We start from the raw sequence: 22,179 nt of genomic DNA, 5'->3' as shown, positions 1-22,179 counted from the left end.
ATGTAGCCTTGGCCTCTTGACTAGATGTGTGATTTGGGGGCAAGTTGCTGAAGTTTTGTGAGCCTGTTTTCTCATCTGTAAAATGGGGGTAAGAACACCCAGATAAAATGAGAGAACGTGAATCATGTTCCTTCCTTGATTCATTTAGCTCTCCCACCCCCACCCTCTTGCCTCATTTGTTTTGGAAATTGTATTCTTTCTCTTTACAACTTTATCATTGCCCTTTAATTTCTATCTTGCTGTACTTTTCCTGGCATCCCCTGTAAGAAGGCTGAGTATGGGTGCTGGATGCATCTAGCACGGTTAGAGAGGGGCACAGGCTCTCAGTTCAGAAAAGCTCTCCAAGTGGTTCTGATGAGCACAAGCCTCCCTCCTCCCTCTCCACTCCCCCTTTCCCTCCCATTCTGAACTGCTGCTCCCAGGGATCCTGGGCTTTTGTTCTGTAGAGGCTTAAACTACCACCTGTTTTGCCCTGACTTATTGTTTCAAGGGTATAGCTTGTTGTCTATAGACTATCACAAATTGAAATTACCAGACTTAAAGATAGCAAGAGCAAGGTTTGTACTTTATATTTTTAACATTAACACCAAAGCATCAATGCTGTCCATTTGTCTTCTATTTTCATTTCTTTCCTGAGAAACGCCCCCCCCGCCCACAGTAACCACTCCCTTTTTATTTGTTCTATCATTTTGCACTAATAAAAAGTTATCTTTTAGTATTAATTATAATTCATCTATTCCAGTTCTGTTTTCCTACTTGATTTTGTGTTCCTGTAGCCTGTAGTATCCTCCACAGCAGAAGTCTCTCAACTTGAATATGCATAAGAATCACCTGGGGATCTCGTTAAAATGCAGATTCTGATTTAGCAAGTCTGGTGAGGGGAAGCCCATGCTGCTGGGCCCAGGACCAAGACTTGGAACTGCAAAGCCTTAAAAGGCTTAGAACAAAGGAGGTGCACAAGAAATGGTTGCTGGATGATGCCTTGGTCTCTCCTACTCAACAGTCTTGGAATTTTCTTCCCTACATCTTTCTCCACTTTTCCTGTGCATGATTTATGGCTAATGCCTGAAAATCATTCTTTTGTGTTCTTAGCTCTTCCCTTTTTCAGTCACCAGTCTCTTCTAGAAATGGGTCACTTAGGGAGTAGAACAGTAACCTCCAGGCTCTTTCTACTGTCATCTACTTTGTAGCAAGCAAGAGTAACTTTTTAAAGATTCATCTTTACTTTCTTGCTCAGCAACCTAGCTGCCTAGCATACATCATATCAAACTGATCAGGATGAAAGGCTTCAAGACCTTTTTCTAACCCTTCCCTTTCCCTTGCCAGTCAATTTCTCTTTTTGCAACACTTGGAACCCTCTGCCTGTTGCTGTGGTATGACTTAGTCTCTTGAAATTCCCTGCAGGACAATTTGCACTGGGAATGTCTACATTCCTTTTGAAGACATGTGTATCGCTTTTAAAGAATTCTTCTCAATTTTTACCTACTTAATACAGCTTTTCCTGATTTATTCCCAGTGGTGAGTTCATTTAAATAAGTATGAGCTACATGCCATTATTTACATATTTTAACATTTAGGCTTTTCCATGTTTTCATTCTGTTTCAGGAAGAATTTGTGCTTGTTGTTCACGGTTGTAACTCCAGCACCTAAAAAAGCTTGACACACAGTAGGTACTTTTTGGGGAAGTGGGATTCAATGGAGCATGAAACAAAGCTTAAGGTTAATATTTATTCATTTTCAAAATGCCTTTTTATTCACTACATTTATTAGGAACTTGGGTGAATGTTAATGGTTAAATAAAATTAGACAATCTAGTGACACAGTTCTGGTACAGTAAAAATATTAAGCTACCAATGCACATTAGAAAGCCGGGCATATCACTACCAACATATTAAAAACTGCATTAGCTGAAGGATCAAAAAAATAAATCTTAGAAATCCCTTGAAGAGTATTTTAAGAGATAAATTATGTGAGCCTTACAAACACTTCTACACTTTCCACCTCCCAGCTACCACTCTACTAGAGAAATAAAATTTAGATGCAGCTAAAATTTAGTACGGGCCCAAACCCACATCCTATCTAAAAGACTTATGCTTTCCTGTCATTGTTTTCTTCCTTTCACATTTTGCATTCGTTAGGATTGCAGTTTTCTTTGGTGCTTTAAATTTAAAATAAAAGAAATAGGGCTTTCTCATATTACAATTTCAAGGAAAAGGCTACTATAAGGCCCGTTCAGCGAGCTGTAAGAGGCCTACAAGCTGCACACCCTCCTGCTCCGATTTCATCTATGGGTTTTTGTACAGTTCTTTTTTGGATGGATGGTGCAAACCGCGCAAGTGCAGCATTAAAGCCTCTCCACCCTGGGAAACGATGCAAGAACATGCAACTTAGGCTGCCAGGTTCTCCCTAACACACAGCCGAGGGCTGGAGGCCCGGATACCCGCCCCCAAACCCCGTCCACAACAATCGTTTCCTCCCTCCCCGCCTTTTACATACAGTACACATACAAATACACACACGCAGAGGAGCCAGCAGGGGCGGGCCGGGCCCGACCACTCTGCAAACCGCAGGGGGGAGCCGCCTGGGGCCGAGCTATTTTCGCCCACTTCTTTGTTCCTTCGCACCAGCGCCTCTCTGCATCTGGCTGTCACTGATGGGCAAAAGCCAACTTGGGGATCCGTCGTCTTCTGAAGTTCCGCTTCCGCGTCACACACCTCAGGCCGGTGCTGCGTTGTCCCCCCTCCCTCGGCGAGCAGTTGGTCTCGCCCCAGTGCTAGCGGGCGCCGAGCGGGAGCCGCGCGGGAGCAGCGCAGCGACGGCGGCGGCAGCGGCGGCGGCGGTTGCGATTCGGAGCCGTTGAGACGCCTCTGCGGCAGCTGGTGGCGCAGGTGGCTTGCGTGGACGCGGGCAGAGGCGGCCGGCCCGCCACCGCAGCCTCAGCGCCCGCGGCCCCGGCAGGTGAGCGGGCGGCGGGGACTCGCCCCGCCCCCCCTCAGTGGCCTCGCTCCTGGCTGTAGCGGGGAAGTGGCTGCGGCCCGCCCTGGAGCCCAGGGGCAGCCCCGGGGCTGCGGCCGTCGGGGAGCAGGTCGGGGGGAGAGGTCCTGTGTGCACGAGAGGGGAACGTTCCCCTTCCCTTTGCCATCTTTTTTCCCTCTCCCCAGACCCCCTCCCTCTCGGCGCTTAAGCCCGGAGAAAAAAAGCCAGAGGAAAGATGGGGCGGGAGAAAGGGGAATCGGGGGCTGAGAAGCATCTCTGTCTCAGGTGGTGGCGTCTCTTCGGGCGTCGAGCGGTGGACCTGCCGAAGCCTGGAGGGGTAGCTCCTGGGCTGCGAAGGCCGCGCACTCGCGGGGGAGGAGCGGGAGGCGGCTCTCCCCTCACTCTCCCACCCCCACCCCTCCCCGGGCCTCCCCTCCCCCTCCCCTTCCCCCGGGCCTCCCCGTGCGGCCCCTCCCTTCGGGTTTCTTAGCATTAACCGCCCTCCGTGCTCTCCCTCGCAGGCGCGTCGGGACGCCCGGAGGCATCTTCCCCCCTCCCGCCGCCCCGGGAGCCTGGGCTCCCGTCCGCCCTCCCGCATCCCCTCGTTGTGCGCACCGCCGCGCCTCCTCCCCGGGCTTCAGACCCCCGGCCTCGCCCCCGAAACATGACTCGCGATTTCAAACCTGGAGACCTCATCTTCGCCAAGATGAAAGGTTATCCTCATTGGCCAGCTCGAGTAAGTGATTTTTTAGCCTTCGATTCAGCGGTGTTACCTTCCCCAGGGGCCTACCTCCTACCCTTCCTCTTAATTTTGTTCTCCGGGTCCTTTCTCCCCCTCGCTTTCCTTCGGGCTCATTTGCAACCTTTCGTTTTAGCTTTTTGCCCGGGAATCGCCCATGGAATTGCAAAAATCCAGGTGTTTCTACTTAAGCATTTCCCTATGGTTTGTTTTTGACAGACTTTGGCAGGTTTTCTTAATAGGAAATATTGAAACGGGATGCCAGTTAATGTTCCATTGTAGGGGAAAATAATCACGTGTGGGGTTTGATGTTTACAAATTAATGAAACATGGAGGGTTTTGAAATTTTGAATGAAATGTAGAGCATCCGTGGAGTTTATGGAGCCTCTTAGATGTCAAAGAGGTGATTAAATTGGATTCACAGGGTTTTTAAAAACGTTTTGTAGTTGATGAGGCCTCTGGATTTGCTTGTTTCATACAGAGATCTAGGACTGGATATTCTTGAAAATTTTACAATAGGATGTAAATGTATTTTCACATTTTTATTGGTGAAGTTTGCCTTATGACCTTGAAAAAGTTGTTTTTCGTCTTTGTTTTCCATAGGCAAAAGAGCAATAGACTCCGATTCCTAGGCTCACATCTAGTGGTACAGAGAGGTAATTAAGGCCTAGGGTTTTTTGGTGACATTTAAGAATTGAGACTGTTTAATATCTAAGCGCCATTTTCGGAAAAAGGTCTTTTTGTTAGCTTATGGTAGGACTCAGGTTCTGAGATCATGATAGAACCAAAAGAGTGTTGAGATCCATTAGAATGTTCAAGATCCTTTTAAATATAAACTTGATATTCTAAAGTTGTAATTTCCACCAACTTGCTCTTCTTTGAGGAGTGTATTTCTTAAAGACATTCAAATCCTGTAGTTTTAATTATGTCAGCTGGGGGAAAACATACCCATAGAGAATCCTGCAGTGTGTTTGCTGACTGCTATCCAAGTGTAAGGTGTTCACTGTTTCTTGATTTTTCCCATCCATTTCTTGTTTACGGGTTTCCTTCCTAAACCTGGACAGATTTTTTTTCCCCCTAGTCTATCAAGTCTGCTTTTTCGTTGGAGTCTTATCTTGAATGATCCTTAACTCAGAATTCTTACCTATATATTTGACACTGTATTTCCTTTGTGATAACATTTTAACTCTTATGTGCATGCTTTGACTTCCAAATAGATTGAAAACTTCTTGAGGGCAGTAGACATAAACTGAATGTCTTCATGCCCCCCCACCCCCCGTCCTTAGTATGTAATCATGTATTTATATAAAACACTGTTCCATGTTTGACTAGAGCAGAGGGAAATTGGGCAGGTTTAAGACCCCTCCAAGGTACTTTGTTTTCATGGCTTTTACATCCTAATTTATTTTGAGGCATTTTAAAATCTGAGATTACAGGATATATCTGTAGTCACATTTCGATGCTACGGTGCAGTTAAAAGCCAAATGAAAATGTTTAAAAAGTTACCTCCTTTGAGTTAGTACTGCTGAAAGCAAAATAAAGTAACCTTAGGAAGGCAAGAGTATTTTTCTTCTTTGTTTAATAAGTTCTGTATTCAACAAGTTCATTTGGATTGGAATGGGAAATTTTTGTGTCTTTTTCTTAGAAGCTGCTGATTTTGGTTTGATATTATCTGTGTGCAAAATTTATATTCATTTTTCCATCTTCTCCAATCTTAAATTATGTCTTTGCTTTAGAGAGATTAGGTCTCATCTGTGACTGTGACAATTGTTCCTAATTTGATTTTAATATTTTCTGTCTCCACATTCCAAACTTCCTTACTTTTTAAGTTTTGCATGTTCTTGTAATCCTGTATCAATAATAATTGTTTTTACAGTAACTTAAAGTTGCCAAACATTTATTACACTCTGTAGGTACTGCACATTTAAAACTGTTTGCTAGCAGAAAGAACATATGAACTGGGTTAACAGAAAATATCCCTTATCGTAAGGGCTCTAAGCATTTTCACAATTTCGGGGGCCTTGTCACAAAGTTGAAATGACCAGTACAATGATGGTATACGTGAGGAAATTGAAGTCTCTAAGAGTGTTAGGTGATGATGATTCTATGGATTTCTGCAACCTCAGGCTGCCAAACAGTCTAATCACCCTCACGGTCTTTTCTTCAACATGATAATGCATAAAGAGTGCAGGGTAGGTCCTCGAGTGGTCTGCTCTCTTCTTAACAAAGCTAACTGATTTTTTTTTTAATGTCTTTCAATTTGTGAAGGCTATGACACAAGTGTTGTTATGAAGTCTAAATAAGTGATGAAAAAATAGGTTAAATCCTGGCTTGATAGTACTGCCTGATGGCTTTACCTCTGAGGTCTGCTTTCCCTTGTTGATAAGGGAAAGTAACAGGTATTACTGATGTTAGACTTAACAGCACCTAATACTTTTTTCCTTAATTAGAAAGACTGAAAGAGAAATGAAAAAAGGAACAGAACCTCCTGTGATTCAACTATGTAGGTGCAAGATCTTTCCAGAAATGTGTGTCTCAAACTTTTAGAAATACTGCTTGGAACTTTCATTAATGTCTTTTACATGACTCCAATATTTGTATAGCCTTCTTGCGGAAGTATCATTTATGATTTTTGAACAGGTTCAGACTCCCTTATCTGAAATGCTTAGGGTCAGATATGTTTAACAATTCAGTGTTGGAGGATTTTAGAAAGGTAACAGTGGTACGTGTGGCATGTATTTTGCTCCTGGTTAGGGCCTTCTGGAATGGCACGTGGTAATCTAACAGAGTATCTTCGCAGAGAAGCATCAGAAACACTAGGTGGATAAAAGATACTACGAAACTGCTTCAGTGTCCGTCCGGGTTTTGCCACCAAATGAGTTCTGAGAAATATTTTGGGTTTTTGAGCTTCTTGGGTTTCAGAATTGGGATAGGGATTATGACCTGTAGAACTGGTCTACTTTTATCAGATCCTTTTTGGATGGCTTGTTCTCACTTTATTCTGGTGTGTTGAGGTGTGTATGATTTAAAAGATTTTAATTTTTCTGATCTTTCTTTTAGGTAGATGAAGTTCCGGATGGAGCTGTAAAACCACCCACAAACAAACTACCCATATTCTTTTTTGGAACTCATGAGACGTAAGTCCTTTTAGCTCTAAAGGCAAATCAGAGTTAATTTAGTGGGGTCATTGAGCATAAAATGAAAAACAAGTAGAGATTAGTTCAGAGAGAAAGCAGTAGAGTAATAATAGGAAACTTTAAAATAATCTTTGAACTTTGGAAAAAGTCTTCAAGTTTCCCTTTTAAAATTTATTTTTAGGGCAGAAAAATTAGATACTGCAGGTTTAACTTTTATTGGAATAGATGTTTACTTAATAAAAGGGGGATGTGTATGGAATCTTTCAGCAACCAGAAGATTGATAGGCAACAGTATGTAAGGAAAGTTTTAACAGAGCATTTGGTATTGATACAGTTATGGGTACGATAAATGCTTTTCATAAGGACAACCTGACACCCTATTTTAGGCTTTGTGATATTAGCCACGCAAATGGTTTATTATGGGAAAACCAAGAAGAAATCTGGGAAATTCTCTATTTATGTGGTCCTGAGAGCCACTGTGACTATATACATGGGCAGAGGACTGATTTGGTAGAGCACATCAAGTTTTCAAAGATTGCAATTGAATATTCTTGAACTGTTACTTTTAGGTGCATAGGACTACTCCAGGTGCTATTTCATTAATTTTTGGTGATTTTGCTCTTGAAGTTTAAAATTTGCAATAATTTTAGTAAAGTAGGCTTGTTTATCTTGGACGGGAGAAACAAAGTTGTTGATTCTAATTAGGATTATACATTTCTAAGTGTCTACAGTGGCAACATTTGGTGTAATGTTGCTTAGCCACTGTATGAACTTTCACATAATTTCTTTTAACAGCTTTACTGAGGTGAAATTCATGTCCTGAAGTGTCACTTGTTGAAAGTATTTAACAGTGGATTTTAGTACATTAATTTTCATACCCGTTAGCAGTTATTCTCCATTCCCTTCTGAGAATTAGACAACCACTAATTTACTGTTTGTAGATTTATCAGTCCTGGATAGTTCATATTAATGGTATCATACAATGCCACATAATTTTTTTTTTAATAAAGTTTTGAGTCTAGAATTGGTTTGGCCTTCAAAATAACTTTGAGCTGGGTTTAGGGTATATCCCATATATAAAAACTTAGTTTTGTAAGAAATGATGAATTTCTGATTCAGTAATCTACCATTTAAAAAGCTTCCATAAATTTAAGAGGAGAAGGAAGGTATCTTTTGGTGAGAGATTTGTGTACTGCATACTGGAGTGGCAGTTTACTTCGTGTGGTGCTAGGTCAAGCTGTACCAGTATCACATGGGAATTTTAGTATGCAAAAATTCTTGGACCCCCACCTCATAATTACTGTACCAGAAACGGGTGTGGGACCCAGCAGTCTGCTTTAACAAGCCTTCCAGGTGATTCTGATGAAGTTTGGAAACACTAGTGAGTAGACATTCCTTAGAATTTTCCAGTTTTGTAGGTTTAGAATTCTAGGGGCACCTGGGTGGCTCAGTAAGTCAAGCATCTGGCTTCAGCTTAGATCATGATCTCACAGTTTGTGAGTTCGAGCCCCTCGTTGGGCTCTATGCTGACAGCTCAGTGCCTGGAGCCTGCTTCGGATTCTGTCTCTCTCTCTCTCTCTCTCTCTCTCTCTCTCTCTCTCTCTGCACCCCCCCACCCCCACCCAGTTCGCACTGTCTCCCTCCCCTTCTCTCCCTCTCTCAAAAATAAATATAAATTGAGCTAATATTAAATTTTCTTTTCAAAATGCATTTGTCGGGACGCCCAGGTGACTTGGTTAAGCATCCGACTTTGGCTTAGGTCATGATCTCCCGTTTTGTGGGTTTGAGCCCTGCATCGGGCTCTGTGCTGACAGCTCAGAGCCTGGAGCCTGCTTTGGATTCTGTCTCCCTCTCTCTCTCTGCCCCTCCCCCGCTTGTGCGCCCGCCTGCGCGCGCGCGCGCGCTCTCTCTCTCTGTCAAAAATAAATAAATGTTAAAAAAATCAAAATGCACTTGTAATGTTTTGTGCCTTCGTGCTTTCATAAGTATACCCTTCATCTTTGGAAAGGCGGCATTGCTAGATCTCTTTTGGTCTGGTGACTTTTTTTGTATTTAAGGTTTTCAGAAACTGGGTCTCTGATGATTTGCCTTGCCCCGCCCCCACATTGGGATGTGGTTATTTGAGCCTTTCAGTTTGGATTTTGCATATATGAGAGTTTATTCTAACAGCCTGTAATTAGGGATATGGGAAAGGAAGAACATGGGAGAAGAAACGCCAATTTGGAGAACTACGTATTTGTAACTGATTTATAGATAAGATTTTTTAAAAGATATTTTTAAAATGTGAATTAATTTAGTGCAGAATCCTTTTGTAGCTTCATTTTTGCTCTGACCTAGAAAACGTTGGTTTTTCTTAGCATTTTATGACATTCACAGTAAATTCATCCAGCAATCAAGTTTGAATATTAGACAACAATGAGCCCTTATGTATACCAACTGTGACCATCTGCTAGGTGTCTTAAAACATATTCAAGACAGATTCTTCATAAACGAGACTGACAAGGACCTAGTGCTTTTCCTGGAGCCAAGTCTTGGTGTTATCTTTGATTAGGTATTAAAGTCTTCCCCTTCCCCTCCACGTTTAGTCAGCTAGCAAGTCCTCTTGTAAAGTGCATGCTGATCTGTCCATTTTTGTCTGTCCCTTCTACAGCTCACTTATAAATAGTGTCCTAATGATATCTTGGTCTGTTTGTACTTTTCATATCCCAGTCAGATCATGTCATTTTCCTGTTCAGAGATCTTCAGTGGCTTCCTTATTAACATTGCCAACAAACAGAACCCCCAACTTTTATCTGTAAGTGCTGTTGTAAGAACTTATATGAATTAGCCTGTGCTTAACTCTCTAGCCTCATCACATTTTTCCACTGTTACATAAATCTTTCTCTTGTCTCAGATCCTTGCTTGTTTTTTTTTTTTTGATGGGAAGCGCCTTCAGATTTTCAGTCATTTAGATATGAGCTCAGATCCTCTTATGTTTACATTCTTCCTTGCTATGATGATTGAATTTTTTTTTCTTTTTCCTTCACCTACAAGTGAGGAGCTTGGAGAGCAGGGACACCTGGTCTATCTTGTTTATCATCATTTACTTAAGTGCTGGTGCATAGTAGCTATTAAATAAATACTTGGTGATATTGAAAGTTACTTTAGATGAAATCATATGTTGATTATGAATTTACTGTCCATTAACCAACATTTATATAGTGTTTAAAACAACTAGGTCAGAAGGCTGTGAATTCTGACTGCCATTTACCTGCTACATGACCTTAGGCAGGTTGCCTAGCCTTGTGTCTTTTTTTTTCCTCATTTGTAAAATGGGAATAATATATTTTATCTCAGAATTTTGGGTTGCAAACAAGATACTACATGAAAAATGCTTAGAAGAGCGCTTTGCATGTATTAAACAAATGTCAGCTACCAAAGATAATGTTGCATATTATTTTTTGAAGACTTGTGTTAAACTGTTTGAAATGCAGTTTGAGTTTTGCTGACTGCTTGCTATTGTTTACAGAGGAAATACTCTCCTAGTTCTATCTCTAAAGTCTAGGAAATTTAAATGAACATGGTATTTTTGTTGAGTGTATCTCCTTACTGATCTTAATACAAAGAGGTTGCTCTTCGTATTAACTGAGATGCTCAATTCTAGGAACTTCAAGAAATACCTATCACAGGCTGTTCTAAAACCTGCCAGATACATAGTTTTAGGAGTGAAGGTGAATGGGGAGGGGACAGTCAGGGTTGTGTATAACCTGTCCACAGGAAAGGAATAAAGGAATGAAATCATAGTGTAGGATTTTATTTTCATCTACACTTGTTCTCATACACAGCTTCTGTACTCTAGCCATAACCGTGTGTGTTGCTATGGGACTTGTGTAGATTGTTATAAGCCTTGTACCAAGTAGTGAGGAGAGGAACTGTTTACTCATCTCTATACCAGCAGGTTTGTGGCACATAATAAATATATATTCAGTTGTCTTTTGAGTCATTTGCTATTATAAAGAATGCATGCTGTTATAAAACTAGTTATAAAACAGTATATTTCATATTTTGTGATTTAATAATGAGAAATGAAGCAGCAAGTTAGAATCAGTGTTTTAAGAAATAACACTTTCTGTTTATTACTTGGCAACAATTAAATGAGTTTTGAGCTTTGTATTTTCAACTCTGATAAGCTTTCCCATTTTTTTAATTAATTTTTTTTTTTTTTTTAACGTTTATTTATTTTTGAGACAGAGAGGCAGAGCATGAACAGGGGAGGGGCAGAGAGAGAGGGAGACACAGAATCTGAAACAGGCTCCAGGCTCCGAGCTGTCAGCACAGAGCCCGACGCGGGGCTTGAACTCACAGACCGTGAGATCATGACCTGAGCCGAAGTCGGACGCTTAACCGACCGAGCCACCCAGGCGCCCCGAGCTTTCCCATTTTTTATGTGCCACTTCTGGTTTGCTTTAAAGGTAGAGTGCTCCAGGTGTGTGATAATTGAGCTTTGTAACATACAACCTACAAAATGTGTGTTGACTGACTGACTGTTATTGGTAAGGCTTCCAGTTTAACAGTAGGCTGTTAGCAGTTAAGTTTGGGGGAGTCAAAGTTACTTGCGGATTTCTGAATGTATGGGAGGGTCAGCATCCCAAACCCCCCCATGTTGTTCAAGGGCCAACGGTTAATGATTTCCTGTATTTAGGACGTTTTACATTAATCTTGATTCTTATGGGCTATGACTTTGGTATTTAAAGTCAAGAGTTCATGTATATAGGGGTACAGTATCAGTATTTTAGTAGCTGTTTCAAAGACTGTATTACACTGGATAAAAGAAACCCTGGAACCCTGTTAAGGAATTCTGTACAAAGTTGAGGCTCTACTGTTTAATAGCTAGATGGCCTTGCTTGGATGAGTTAATGCTTCTGACCCTCAGTTTTCTAATCCTTAAAATGAAGATTTTGGTGGTACTTAAGTTTCCTTTCACCTCTGGAATTTGGTGTGTAACTTGGAATTAATGTATATCTTTTCATTGTTAAAACTAAAAAAAAACAAAAACCCATAGTTTTCTAAAAAGGAAACAAATTACTTTTACTCCTGTTTTTTTAGAAATGACCCTAAAATGTGTTAATGTTTTGATGTATTTGAGATTTGTAGATCATTTTATTTTATTTTTACATTTTTAGTTTTTATTTTTATTATTATTTTTTGGTATGTCATTTTAAAGTGGAATGCTTTGAAGAATGAATCAGGGCCATAGCCACATCAAGTTGTGCCCTTGGGGACTAGCGATGGCTGTCTAAAAACTAATCTGGGGGCACCTGGGTGGCTCAGTCGGGTAAGTGTCCGAATCCAGCTCAGTTCATGATCTTGTGGTTCATGAGTCTGAGCCCCACATCGGGCTGTATGCTGACAGCTCAAAGCGTGTAGCCTGCTTTGAATTCTGTATCTCCCTCTCTCACTGCCCCACCCCTATTTGTCCTCTCTCAAAAAATAAACATTAAGAAAACCGAAAAAAACGCTAATCTGGACCCTCTTTATCAAACCTGTGGGATTGCATCCCACAGAGAAGCGTGTGTGTATGTGTGGTGGAGGGGGTGCTCGTGCTCTTATTTTATTAAAATATAACCGACCTATAATATTGTATAAATTTAAGGTGTACCTTTTGATTTGATACATTTATATATTGCAATACGATAACCACCAGGATTTGATACACATATATATCTCAGTATGATTGCCACTATAGCGACAGCTAAAACCTCCCGTCATGTTCCATAATTATCATTTCTTATTTGTGATGAGAACGTGGGAGGATTTCTTTTCTTCCTCCATGGTTTTTTTTGACTCCCTTTAAGGGGTTCCTTAGTCTTGAGCATATTCCATGACCCAGCAGTACTACTGAGGATATATTATGAAGATGGGTTCAAAGATTGAGCAATGTTATATTCATTGTGGCTGTGTTATTTTATAGTAGAAAATGTGTTACAGAAAATAGTCCCAACAGTAGGCCGGTCAATTTTGATATAGTCATTCAGTGAAATAATAGGTAGCTGTTAGTAATTATTGCCACGAAGAGATGTTCATTTTAATTTGAAGAAGTATGCAAGAGTGTGTAGCATATACATCAAATTAATATTTATATGTATATATACAGCTAAAAAGCAGGCTGAAACAGTGGCTATTGATGGTAAAGTTTTGGATCATTTTTGTTTTCTTTGGTAGGATGTGGTATTCACTGAAGAATATTTCAATAGCTTTATTGAGATACAATTCATATGTCAATTCATTGAAAGTGTACAATTCAGAAAAAATAAAGCGAGTTTATCGTAGACAAAGTGTACAGTTCATCTTAGTATATCCAGAGAGAAGTGCAGCCATTAGCACAATTTTAAAACGTTTTTATCCAGAACGTTTAATGCCAGAAAGAAACTCTGTACCCGTTAGCAGATACTTCCCACTTCTCCCCATTGTGTCTTCCTGTTTTCCCATAGGCAGTCCCTAACCTATTGCCCTGTCCTGAGCGTTTCATATAAGTGGAACTGTACAGTATGTGGTCTTTAATGACTGGCCTTTTCCATGTAGCATGTTTTCAAGGTTCATGTGTATTGTAGCATGTGATAGTGTTTCATTACTTTTTATTGCCAAGTATTCCATTGTATTAATCTGTCCCATTTTATTTATCCATTCATCAGTGTGTAGATATATGGATAGTTTCACTTTTGACTATGAATAATGCCAGATTTGTGTGTATCAGTTTTTGCATGGACATGTTTTTACTTTTGTGGGAGTGGAATTCCTGGGTCAAATGATAACTTAGGTTTAATCCTTTCAGGAGTTGGCCAGACCATTGTCAAGTCAGCCATGCATCATTTAAACATTCCTACCAGCAATATATGAGGATTTTAATTTCTCTGTATCTTAGCCAAAATGTGTTCTCTTTTTTATTTGACCTATCCTAGTGGGTGTGAAGGTAGTATCTTGTGGTTTTGATTTACATTTTACTGGTGACTAATGATTTGAGCATCTTTTCATGTGTAAATGTTCTAAGCTTCTGTGCATAACAAATGATTTAGATTAATAAAGTTTTTCTCATTTAGAAAGGCATAGTTACTTAAATTTGGTATATTGATTAAAGATGCAGATTGAAGTATGACTTCTATAGTTGACTGTTGGACAAGATAGGGGTTAGAGGCACTGACCATGCAGTTGAAAACCTGCAAATAACTTTGACTCAAAAACTTGACTGCTAATCGCCTACTGTTAACTAGAAGTCTTATGAATAATTTAGTCAATTAACAAATATTTTGTATGTTATATGTATTATATGCTGTATTCCTACAATAAAGTAAGCTAGAGAAAAAAAAATGTAGTTAAAATTATGAGGAAAAGAAAATACATTTAACAATGCTGTTTAAAAAAAAAAAAAAAAAAATCCCTTCATAAGTGTGCCTGCACAGTTCAAGCCCATTTTGTTCAAGGGTCAGCTATAATGTGAGCATCATGAATAGTAAAATAATAGAAAGTAGAGCTTGAATTCTGAGTCTGGAGGAGGATCAGAGGAGAATTTTTTAAAACCTATTCAGCAAAAGTAAGAATAACAGTTATCCAAGGATAATCAAAAGGTGTGTATGCAAAGAAGGTGGTGTGAATTAGAACAAATATAAATTATTACATTGTATGAATAGAATTCTGTTAAGACTTTCAGATTGGATTAATTAATGATCTTAGCTATGTCTTATTTTGTGAGACAAGGCTTAAACAAGACATGACCAAATAAACAATATAATGTCACAGGGAGCAAGAATGGCAGTGTATATACTGTCTACTATAAGTAGAATTTTAAAGTCAGAGCATGAGGAGAGAAGCATATAAGCCCAGTACACATGAATTTTGGCTACCATGATTTAAATAACACCAGTTCCCCCAGCAACATTGTTCAGATTTCACATACCCTAGAATGTTAACTAATTGCATAAACTACAAAATTTGCCGCTAGCTCTTCAGTCCACAAGTCAAAATGTAAATAACAAATGCATAGCATGTCACTTTTTTCAAAAGACTTGGTGATTGGTCACTGTGCATCTGTTTTTCAATTCACACGTAGATGGCACAGTGTTTAGTGGTGGGGTTGCCTCTGTCTCTCAGTGATATACTTGCCCAGGTTACACTTAAAGAACCAAATCGGGAATTAGCCAACATAGATGAAAGTGCAGCAGAGAAACAGTAACACTAGAAGCGAAATTTGAACTGAATGTAAATCGAGCTAACAGCAGAAATCGCTAACCTTCGAATGCAGACATGCTGCATTTGGAGAGACTGGATATGCAGCCAGGGGAATTTGTGAAGGCAAGCTTATCGACATAAATGAGGAAAGTGGTTGTAATAAAAGGGATAAAGATGTCTCAGAGGAAATGATGCCAACAAAAAACATCAAAGATATTTCACAACATTGAAAGTGCAAAGGATAAAATGTTGGAAGCTGATCAGGCTTAGAAAGGAGTATGACAGTTCGCCAAGGCATAGAAAATATGCTCACTCTACACATGAGTTATGTGATCAGAAGAAGGCAAGAACCATTCAAATTATTTTAGCTTAGTTTTTTTTCTAATGTTTTCAATTACAATGTACCCTAAGTACTAGTTTTACTATTTTTTTTTTAATTTCATGTCTTTTCACTGTCAGAAATAGTGTTTAATGTTTTGACAATTTTTAAAAGTTATGGAACAATCATAATTTTTCCCATTGCATGGTCATTTTTTAAGTCTTATGTTGTCATGCAAAGTGAGGACTGCCTGTTTTGAGAAAGAAAAATAATCCAGGTAAATTTAATTGTCAAACCTTTATATGGTAAGTAATATCATGGTAGAATCTGTCTTTTGAATAGCTTTTAGGTTTAGAGTCATTTTGAAATACCCCATGTTTGAAGTTCTAAAACATTTTTCTATAATTTTATTAAGTATTTAAGGTCCCTACCACTTTTGGAAGTTCCTGATGCCAATTTTGAGCCCGTTGGGCATTTTGAACTGTAAGGGATGATGCTGACTTTGTACATTGCTACTTAGTATCCAGCCTTTTCAGTTGTCTTTCCATCTTCTACTCTGATGGTATTGTCTTTCTTGTTGCCTTTGGCTTTATGGGTTGTTTTTGTAAGGTTTTAGGAGAGATAATTTGTATTGAATTGCTTTGGTCTAAATAGAAGTATATTTGTGATGGAGATTTAACCCAAGTTATTTACTTGGAATTTGAAACATGTAGGAAGAATTGTTTTACTATTTTAACTAAATGTGTTTTTCTAATTTGAGAAGATAGGTAGGAATGCATGATTCCTAGTAAAAGGCTGAATTTCTGGATCAAATGAGATAATGATTAAATGTGCTTTAATCAGTGTGTAGTTAAAAATTCATGTATACAGGGATATTCCTAAATTACAGAATTTAAATTATAAAGCTGACTGTTGTATGCACTGGCTTTACTTAAATAGAGCTCCATGTCTCTTTTTAATTAAAATATCATCCTAAAGCCTTTTAAAATACTCTAACTGGAGTGATACCTGTAGTCATTAGGTCCCTAATTCTTAAAGAATTTCACCAGGTAAGTAATTTGACATGTACGTAATAATTTATATCTTAAATTGTAGCACATTTTAGAGGAAATGAATAGTATCTGGTTTTCCTCTTCCTTTGGAGAATACATACACATCAAATAGCATAACAAAAAAACTCCCACATACTGGTGCATCTTCCTTTATGGAACTGACAGACTTCTGCGGGACTGACTGAGGGAGATACAAGGGGTCTGTTCTGGAGAACATCTCTAGTGCGTGCACACACAGTTTATTCTCATCATCCACAGACTCCATATTTGTGAATTTGCCCGCTCACTGAAAATATATTTGTAATCCCACATCAGTCAGTACTCATGGTGCCTTCATGTGCAAGCAAAACGGCAAAAAATTTGAGTAGTTTGATGCACACATTCCTAGCTGAGGCTGACCATGGCAGTACTTTGCCTTCTTCTTGTTTTCACTCTCTTACTGTAAACAAGTGTCCTTTTTGCAGTTTTCTGTAGTGCTATAATTTTTGCATTTTTGTGCTTTTTTTGTTGGTCATTATGCAGTTTGGAATAGCCCCCAGATATGGTGCCGAGGTGCTATTTAGCGTTCCTAAGTGCAAGAAGGCTGTTTTGTGCCATATGGAGAAAATCTGTGGTGTAGAAGTTGAAGCTATGAGTTCATTATTAGTGAGTCACTAATACATATTAAGAGATCTTTAAACAGAAACATGTGAAAAACCAGGTTATGTATTGCTTGGTGACAAGGTGACCAGAGGCTCACAGGAACCCTACCCTGTGTTTTCCCTTGGGCAGTGATGTGCATTATTCATTAATTCGGTGTGTGGTGACTTTGTAGAACACACTACCACAAATAAAAGAGTGACTTTAATGAGTATATGAATGAACAAATTAACCAGCTATAACCTCTGATTTCCTTCACTGAATAAAGTAAAATTCTTACCGTATTTTATTTCAAAAGCCTGCGTGTACACGTACACACACACACACACACACACACACAGTAATGTACCTCATTGACAGTATTTTGAATTGTGCCTTGTACCAGATTACATTGAAATTAGTATTTGGGGTGATAATGCAATTTTATCACAGTTCTTTTCATTTTGGGGCTTTTTAAAATTATAAATTATACATAAAATTTACCATTGTAACCATTTTTAAGTGTATAGTTCAGTGGCATTAAGTACGTTCACATCGTGCAACTTAAGTGTTTTTTTAATATGGGACTGTGGATCCTAGGAGCTTATGATTGAATTTAACAAAAGTATTTGAACTTAAATCTAATGAATCATTTGTGTCTGCCCTTTAATTTATGTAAGATTTTTACTGCATTTTGGGTTAAGAATTGTCTAGAATTGCATCCTAGGGTAGTACTGTTTAATAACTTACATATTTGAGAATGCTTTGCACTCACATTTTTCTCCCTCTCCTTTTTTAGTGCTTTTTTAGGCCCAAAGGATATATTTCCTTACTCAGAAAATAAGGAAAAGTACGGCAAACCAAATAAACGAAAAGGCTTTAATGAAGGTTTATGGGAGATAGATAATAATCCGAAAGTGAAATTTTCAAGTCAACAGGTGCGTCCTATTACATTAACATTTAGTTTAGTATCATTTATTCAGTCTTGGGGGATAATCGCTATTCTAGCTTTAGGAAAATCAATATTAAAAGCCTTGTAAATTTCAGATTAAATTGTGCTTATTTGTGAGGTTGAATCTTGACCTTTCATATCTAGATGAACTGATGAAAATGTTACCTTCATGGGTAAACAGAATACTGGAAAATACTCAGTTATTTAAGTCCTTCTGATTGATTATTTAATGTGTCGTCGAATTTAAAGCCATATGTACTGTTCTCTGAAATTTAGGTAGTATAACTTGAAGAGTGTATTTTTTTCTTATTTTTTTTTTAAGTTTATTTTTATTTATTTTGAGAGAAGGGGAGAGAGAGGGAGAGACAGAATCCCAAGCAGGCTCTGTGCTCGGAGCACAGAGCACAATGCAGGGTTTGATCTCACGAACCATGAGATCATGACCTGAGCTGAAATCAAGAGTCGGACACTTAACCAACTGAGCCACCCAGGAGCCTCTTTTTCTTACTCATTTTAATTCCTAAATCCATAAAATTGTATTAGACTACAAACCTCATATGGGTTAAATTAAATATGTGACAGAAATACTGATAGCACTGTGCAAAGTATACTTCATGTTTTTGGTGTTTAGAAGAGCAGCCTTAAACTTTCTTTTTAATCTGTTTTTCGTGTATCCAGAGGTTTTGTTCATTTAAATTAGATTGAGAAAGAGGCATCTGGCTGGTAGTCAGTAGAGCATGCGACTTTTGATCTTGCGGTCATGAGTTCAAACCCCACGTTGTATGTAGAGCTTACTTTAAAAAAATAAATAATAAGACTGAGGTAGTAAGAACTAAAAGATAATAGTAGCAAAAAGTAGCATGTGCCATGCTGCTTCTTACCTTTAGAGAACTTTTCAGGTGCTATTCTGTCTGGAAGGTTTTAAATCTTACAATGGTGCTCCAAGAGTGCATTAGATGATCCTGAGTACCTTCATTATCACCCAAATTTATTTGTTAATCATACCATATTATGTTTGCTTTTGTACTTAACTGCCACGGGTTATTAGCTCCATGAACAAAGAAGTTGTCCTATGTGCCTGGCGTTGTCATATGCATGGCAAGAATAAGTATTCACTAAATACTGTTCCATGAATGTAAGACTGGATGGTTTCCCCATCATTGTTGCCTCAGCTGTATAATGGGAGTCCAAAGACACTGAATTGATTATTTCCTGAAACTAACGGTTTGTAACTTCACTTGGCTCATGTGTCCTGTGATTGTGATTGTACCTTCAAGGACTTTTTCATCCTCCAGATAGCCCAGCATGGTCACCCTATCCTATGTTCCTATGTACCTACTTAATCTCCGGGTGGTTTTCACCATCTATATTTGGGATTTTCCATTTCACAATGAAATTTTTGGTGGTTTGTGTGCATGAAACCTAGCAATGTTCTGTCCTTAACAAAAGTATGAATGATTGTGCTGATGTGGTATACTCTGTGTTTCTGGCCCAGATAGGTCCCCAGTGGCACATACCTAGGATATGGAGAAAGCAGTGAACCTCAAACATAACAAAACATAATAGAAAAGTTGGCCATCATGATTTACAAAAATTTGTAGTGCTAGAAGTAATTTGGGGGGATGCTTTTATATTTCTTGTTGTAACTTTATCATTTTGTGGGTTATCAGCATTGCCTTTTTTATAAAAGAGGCAAAAAAGTTTAGGCTTGAAAAGGAAACCATTAGAAAGGGGCACAGTTTAGACTGCAGTGCTGTCGTCGTATAGACCTGTGCTTACCCTCACCTCCCAGTGTGTACTGTGTTTATGTCTGTTACTCATCTTTTTAGGCCCCTAGTAGATCTTCTGTGTAAGTATCTTGTCATCTGGGGGTATGTTCTCACCCCTGCCCCGAGCCCAGAGGAATCGCTGGCCTGATTGAATTATGGTTCATGAATTTGGAGAAAAAAAAAAAAAAAAAATGATGATTGGACTCCCATTCAGTACCTCCTATTAAATCAGAATCCTGTCTCAAGAGTCTGAATTTTAAATAAACTAAATATGAGATATAGATCAAAGTCTTTCAAGAAAGCTCTTGTATGTCCTTTGCTAAGGCTCTAAGATAAGTTTCTCTTTAGAATATGCCAGTAGTTGAATACAGTATAGGTCTGTGCTATTCTAAATCACGTTACATTGTATGTTGTTGGAATTTTATTGGTTAGAACACTAGAATGGTCTTCTTTGTAATGTTACTTCCATTTCTGCCTCACTGTTTTATCCTTTACACTCAGTTATAGGAATACAGCCCCTTATAATACTTTTCTAAAGGAATAATAGAATTTAAAGCTTTTTAAAAAATTGTATATGTTAAAAGCATTTTGTGGAACAGAAATGAAGATACTTTTATAACTTGTAAATAGGCTTTTGAATTTTTTCATGGGTAGAAAATTTTGAAATGGGGTAAAATCGTACTTTGTGAAGTTAATAGACCTGGTCGTTTATAGGCATCAACTAAGCAATCGAATGCATCATCTGATGTTGAAGTTGAAGAAAAAGAAACAAGTGTTTCAAAGGAAGATACTGACCATGAAGAAAAAGCCAGCAATGAGGTATGTTTAATTTCTCTTACATTCTAAACCCATTTTGTTGCAAGGAAGAAATTGGAAAATGGGTTGATCATTTGATCTCATAATAGAAAGTAATCTTTAAAGTATTTGAGTACTGAATGAGAAAGTGTTTAAAACTTATTTCCTTGTGTGAATATTAAACACTGTATTGTAAAATAATTTTTGCATCTTTATGGTGCATGGCTGGGGCCATGGTTGGGGCGCCTGGCTGGCTCAGTCGGTAGAGCATGCAACTCTCGATCTTGAGGTCATGAGTTCAGGAGCAGAGATTACTTCCAAAAAAAGGGGAAAAAAAAGATGCACGGATATATTTATTTGAAGTTGTTTCGCTGTGCAAAATATGAGGTCCATCCATAAGAGAGTGGGTTACTGTTTATTAGGAATCTTTTTCAAGGTATTGTGGGATGGGGGGGATACTAGAAAAGGCATTGAACTGAATTTTGTTAAATCTAGGTTTACTTCCATCTCTATTTGATTATCTTTGAGGGGAGATGCTCACCTGAGCCTTTTTCTGGTCTTGTGGGTTGTTAGATGATCTCCAGAGTCTCAGCCATTTAAAATTTACAACCCTAAAATGTAGAAAAAAGTCGTTTTGTAAATTTAAAAAGACAAACTTCCATGTGTACTAGCAAGCATGACCTCTATTTTATCTGACAGAGGGAAGTGTTTTTTTGGTTTTTTTTTTTTAAAGACACTGGCTATTACTTTCACTTTTATGATATTGCTTTCAAATTTCAGAGAAACAAAACAAGTTTCCCTAGCGCCTTTAGTGAAATATGCTGTTATTTTTAGTTTAAGAAATTTTCTTTAAGTCTTGATATAATTTGTTCAGTTTCATCTGTATATATATTTTTTCAATTTTAGGATGTGACTAAAGCAATTGACATAACCACTCCAAAAGCTGCCAGAAGAGGGAGAAAGAGAAAGGTAATGTTATTGCTCAACCACAGGAATCTTTTTTTTTTCCCTTCAAATTTATTTATTTTGAGAGAATGCAAGTGAGGGAGGTGCAGAGGGAAAGAGAAAGAATCCCAAGCAGGCTCCACAACACCAGCACAGAGACTGATGTAGGGCTCGAACTGTTGGATCAGCAGATCCTGACCCAAGCTAAAGCTTGGTGCGTAACCTACTGAGCTGCCCAGGTGCCCCTTAACCACAGGGATCTTAAAATAATTTTTATTTTAGTTGAATAAGGAAGGTAGAGATAATGAAACCTTACTTTTTTTAAGTTTAGAGTTGGCCCTTTTCTCCAAATCCTTCATTTTATTAAAGGGTAGGTTATACTGTTCAGTTACGAAAACTAGCTGTTTCTTTTTAGTGACAGCACCCTTAAGATGAATAGTAAAGGAAACAAAATGCATCTGTTTTCATTGCTTTTAATGACACTTCAACTCTTTGTAAAATAGATAATAATGTATATTCGAGGTTTTTGAGAGGATTAAGTGAATTAACACGTTACATATCCATAATAAATCCTGATACACAGTAATATCTGTGTATTGTTCATTCTAATATTAGCAACATTGTTGCATAAAATGAGACTGTGTGACACTTGAGTGGGAGGTACAGTGTGCTTTT

The 22,179-nt window shown here is 38.5% G+C and overlaps 2 protein-coding genes across 6 annotated transcripts in view; one reads left to right on the top strand and one right to left on the bottom strand.

Annotated features, from left to right (window-relative positions):
* The first annotated feature begins 2,812 nt into the window (after window positions 1-2,812).
* The window catches only part of PSIP1 (PC4 and SRSF1 interacting protein 1), a 39,452-nt gene continuing 20,085 nt past the window's right edge, over window positions 2,813-22,179 (top strand). For 2 of the 5 annotated variants that reach the window (XM_049634984.1, XM_049634991.1), the window contains exons 1-6: window positions 2,813-2,958; window positions 3,498-3,712; window positions 6,776-6,852; window positions 17,843-17,981; window positions 20,479-20,583; window positions 21,466-21,528. In XM_049634984.1, the coding sequence (XP_049490941.1) occupies window positions 3,641-3,712; window positions 6,776-6,852; window positions 17,843-17,981; window positions 20,479-20,583; window positions 21,466-21,528 (456 nt within the window). In that variant the 5' untranslated portion in view covers window positions 2,813-2,958; window positions 3,498-3,640. The remainder of the gene's footprint in view (window positions 2,959-3,497; window positions 3,713-6,775; window positions 6,853-17,842; window positions 17,982-20,478; window positions 20,584-21,465; window positions 21,529-22,179) is intronic. The other 3 variants (XM_049634999.1, XM_049635009.1, XR_007458908.1) reach the window with 2 other exon arrangements.
* Window positions 20,629-22,179, bottom strand: part of SNAPC3 (small nuclear RNA activating complex polypeptide 3) — a 69,894-nt gene continuing 68,343 nt past the window's right edge. Inside the window, exon 12 of the mRNA XM_049635042.1 lies at window positions 20,629-21,170. The gene's annotated coding sequence lies outside the window, so the exon portion shown is untranslated. The remainder of the gene's footprint in view (window positions 21,171-22,179) is intronic.

The sequence above is a fragment of the Panthera uncia genome, chromosome D4 (assembly GCF_023721935.1).
Source record: "Panthera uncia isolate 11264 chromosome D4, Puncia_PCG_1.0, whole genome shotgun sequence".
In the NCBI taxonomy this organism is placed as follows: Eukaryota; Metazoa; Chordata; class Mammalia; order Carnivora; family Felidae; genus Panthera; species Panthera uncia.
Note: the sequence above shows the minus strand (reverse complement) of the source record. Positions and strands in the feature narration are given on the sequence as shown.